Raw genomic sequence first — 4,468 nt, forward strand, 5'->3', positions numbered from 1 at the left:
TTGACTGACAGCAAGCATTAGATTCATCCGCGCTGACGAGCTGTGCCGAGGCACAACGCATGTACAGATAACTATTCCGCATATGACTGCATTTGCAGGTTTCAAACAGAGATGGCGACAAAGAGGAAAAATCGCGGACTGCAGCTTTAACATTAGTTAATGTATTAACTAACATGAACTAACCATGAGCAATACATGTGTTACTGTATTTGTTCATCTTTGTTAACATTAGTTAATAAAAATACAGCTGTTCATAGTTTGTTCATGTTAGTTCACAGTGCATTAACTAATGTTAACAATTACAACTCTTGATTTTAATAATATATTTGTTAATGTTAATTTCAACATTTACTAATATTAATAAATGATGTAGAAATGCAGTTCATTATGAGTTCATTAACTAATGTAGTTCACTAATGTTAACTAATGAAACTTATTATAAAATGTTACCAAATATGTATAATATTTGTATTGCATTGATATATGTATTGCACTTAAAGTAAATGGTCACATCATTAGCTGTTTGATTGCATAAATAAATCTACAAATAAATAAAAATCAGCTAGAATTAACTTTTATTTATGCACATTTTTAACATCCTTTGTCTTATTTCCTTGGATTGTAAACCATATATTATGGGATTCAATCCAGGTGGTATAACATGAAACATTACACCTCCAAACTTCCTAGTCTCAGCATATACAGGGAAACGATGGAGAAAAATGGGAACAAATCCACAGATCTGCATGATTATATAAACAGTTAAGTGAGTGCTGCAGGTTTTAATGGCTTTGCTGTTGGTTGCTTTGTTTTTGCTTTTTATACATACCATCACTATTCTGAGGTATGTCAGTAACACCCACCCCAGCGAGGAGGTGAGTAAAACCACAGTAAAAGTTAATCCATATACATTATTAATCACTGTATTTTCACAGGACAGTTTAAATAGTGAAGCATTGTCACAAAAGTGGTTTGAAATGAATGATCTGCAGTGAGAGAGACGCACACTGAGGCCGATCAAAATTGACACTGGAACTATTGCAGCACTCCAGGCTCCTGCCGACAGTTTTACAATCATTTTATTGCTCATTATAGTTGGGTATCGCAGTGGATTGCATATGGCCACATATCTATCAAAGGCCATGATCATTAGAATAGTATTGGATGTTGTTCCATATAAATGTGCAAAAAAAGCTTGGAAAACACACTCCACATATGTGATGTAGCGCTCAGATGGGTCTGTCATTAAGTCCTTCAGTAAACGCGGTATGAGGACAGTTGTTCCTATAATATCACTTACTGGCAAATGACAGAAAAGAATGTACATAGGCTGGTGTAAACTTTTTTCTGCTGAGATCTGAATCAAAATCCCAATGTTAGACACCATTGCAAAGACATAAGCCATCAACAGAAAAATGAATGTGAGCTGGCTTGACTGAGGTGAAATTTGCAGTCCTTCCACTAAGAGTACACTATATCTGAATGTCAGGTTGTCCATTTATGACCTAAAGAAAACACAGATTAAGTGACAAACACTTGTATTAACAACATAATATCTCAAAGCATTGCTACAGATAGATTATTTATCCTTCCAGAGAGTAGTCATATTTTATACTAATGTTGAAAAAACATAGTAGGGTTTTCTTTGTTATGTCACTCTTTATTATCTATTTCATTCTGTAGAAAGGTTACTCCGCAATTTTACCAAGGGAATTTGACCTTTTTTTCATTTACACTTGCTTACAGAACTCAAGAAATATTTTTGATCACTGTACAATTATGTAATATGACTTTAATATAATATGACTACATCTGAAATATTCTTTACTTACCAAGGAAAATGAACGATAGACACACAGTTGTCACGTCACTTCATATAAATGTCACTTCATATACAGAGGCATCTAACTCTATTAGTCAGTGTTACTGAATTATCATTAGTTATGAAGAGCACAACCTGGTTGTCTCTGAGTAGATTTAAGCAAGTATGACCATTTTATTTATGTGTCACCAAAACTTAAGTCTTCTTATAATACCCCAAGAGGGAAAATACACTTGTATCTGTCACGGTTCGCAGATGCATTGTTTCCTTCTTGTCGCGTGCTCTGTGTTATGACAGCAGTAGGTGTGTTTGTGTTTGTGTGCGAGTGTGTTTGTGGGTGTGCCCAGGCCACGTGGGTGATTAGTGGACCCAGCTGCCACTCATCACTCTCCCCACCTGCTGCTCATTTCCTCAGTCATTAAATACTCACCTCATTCATCTCTCCATTGTCAGATCGTTGTTTGGTGTCCTGTTCGTGGTTGTCTTGTCTGTTCCTGACCGGAGTCCCAGTTGTTTGTCGTCTATCTGTGGATTACTGTCTTCGTGCCTTGTCTACCGTCTGGAACCTGGAATCATCTCACCGCCACTCTTCTGTCACCACGTCACGTCACCAGCCGACCATCTCAGTCCCTGCGCCACCTGAAGCCTGCACGTTTTCATTGACTGTGTTTCTGTTACTGCTTGTTGTTAAATAAACGGCGTTACTTGCATTTGCTTCCTGTAATCAATCATGACAGAACGATCTGACCTTGCTACGGAAGCAGCAAGCACTCAGCAGTCTTCGCTGGAGGATTTCGTCAACAGCAGCATTCGTCGAATGGAGTCACAGGAGAGAAATCTCAACGAGACGGGAAGAGCCGTGCAGGCTCTCGTGGCGCAGGTATCCGAGCTCACCCAGCAAGTCCAGTTGCTTCGTGCTCCCGCTGCGCCGCCCACACCGGCCGTTTCCCCACCCACACCAGCGAGCGTCGCCGCTTCGGAGCCTCGGCTCCCAGTACCCGAAGCTTATTCAGGTGAACCAGGATTTTGTAGAGCTTTTCTGACACATTGTACCATGCACTTTGCTCTGCAGCCCCGCACCTTCAGCACCGAACAAAGCAGAGTGGCTTTCGTACTGACGCTTTTGACGGGGAAGGCGTCGCTCTGGGGAAGAACCAAGACCCCTGCTGTACCTCGTTCCAGTCACTCTCCGCAGAAATGAAGAGAGTGTTCGACCGCTCAGTCGCGGGGAGAGAAGCCGCCAGACAGTTGGCGGAACTACGCCAAGGAGAGAAGTCGGTGTCTGACTATTCCATCGAATTTCGTACATTGGCGGCAGAGTGTCACTGGAACGAGGAGGCGCAGTGGGACATGTTCCTGCATGGGTTGGCTGACCGGGTCCAAAGGGAGATCTACGCGCTGGACCTCCCCACCACGTTTAATGGTCTTGTCGACCTGGCGCTCAGGGTGGATGCTCGGCTGACCAGGGCCGAGCGGAGAAGTCCAGCCCACAGGAGTGAGGAAGTCCTGAGGTCCGGCGGCGGGGACACGGTCAGTCCTATTCAAGATCATGAGCCCATGCAGGTGGGTCGAGCTCGGCTTTCCCGGGAGGAGCGGGAGAGACGGAGGTCCCAAGGACTTTGTTTATATTGTGGCAAGGCGGGACATTTCGCTTACAACTGCCCGTTAAAAGGGCAAGCCCGGCAGTAAGTTTGAGGCTACTGTCGGGTGGGATATCCGCTGGAAAGTCCTCAACCACATCCACCCTCCTCCCGGTGAGATTGGGATGGTCGCATCACCTTCACAACTGCAACGCACTTCTGGATTCCGGGGCAGAAGGTAACTTCATGGACCAATCTTTCGCCACCAAGTTCCACATTCCTTTCAAACCACTCACCGACAGAATCGCTGTTCACGCACTCAATGGACAGAGCCTTCCCACCATTTCTCACGTCACTGAAGATATCACCCTCATCACCGCTGGTAACCATTCTGAACTGATTAAATTTTTTATTTTTGATTCCCCTCACACCCCCGTCGTCCTTGGTCATCCTTGGTTCACCAAACACCACCCCCGGGTAGACTGGGTCCAGAATTCCATTGTGGCCTGGAGTGAGGAGTGTCATAAGTCTTGTCTTGTCTCTGCTTGTTCGTCTGTTTCTGGTTCTGTCTTACAGGAGGAAGCAGTGGATCTGTCTACCGTGCCCGTTGAGTACCAGGACCTGAAGGAGGTGTTCAGTAAGTCCAGGGCTGCTTCTCTTCCTCCGCATCGTCCCTACGACTGTGCCATAGATCTAGTATCAGGGAAGTCTCCGCCTAAAGGCAAGTTATATTCACTTTCGGTCCCCGAAAGAGAGGCTATGGAGAAATATATTTCTGATTCACTAGCAGCCGGGTTCATTCGCCATTCCTCTTCTCCAGCGGGGGCGGGGTTCTTTTTTGTGGGGAAGAAGGATGGTTCCCTGCGACCTTGTATTGATTACCGGGGTTGAACAACATTACGGTAAAGAATACCTATCCTTTGCCGTTAATGTCTTAAGCCTTTGAGAGGTTGCAGGGAGCATCCGTCTTCACAAAATTGGATTTAAGAAATGCTTATCATTTGGTCCGCATCAGGGAGGGTGATGAATGGAAGACCGCCTTTAACACCCCTAGGGGGCACTTTGA

At 44.2% G+C, this 4,468-nt stretch overlaps 1 protein-coding gene across 1 annotated transcript; it reads right to left on the minus strand.

Moving 5' to 3' along the window:
• Positions 1 to 376: 376 nt before the first annotated feature.
• LOC125253540 (olfactory receptor 10H1-like) lies at positions 377 to 2,047 on the minus strand. The gene is made up of 2 exons (XM_048167548.1): positions 1,833 to 2,047; positions 377 to 1,505 (listed from the first exon to the last, which is right to left on the minus strand). Exon 2 carries the CDS (start codon positions 1,496 to 1,498, stop codon positions 569 to 571), a length of 930 nt encoding a protein of 309 aa, XP_048023505.1. The 5' UTR covers positions 1,499 to 1,505; positions 1,833 to 2,047; the 3' UTR covers positions 377 to 568.
• Positions 2,048 to 4,468: the final 2,421 nt, after the last annotated feature.

The sequence above is a fragment of the Megalobrama amblycephala genome, linkage group LG18 (assembly GCF_018812025.1).
Source record: "Megalobrama amblycephala isolate DHTTF-2021 linkage group LG18, ASM1881202v1, whole genome shotgun sequence".
Lineage (NCBI taxonomy): Eukaryota > Metazoa > Chordata > Actinopteri > Cypriniformes > Xenocyprididae > Megalobrama > Megalobrama amblycephala.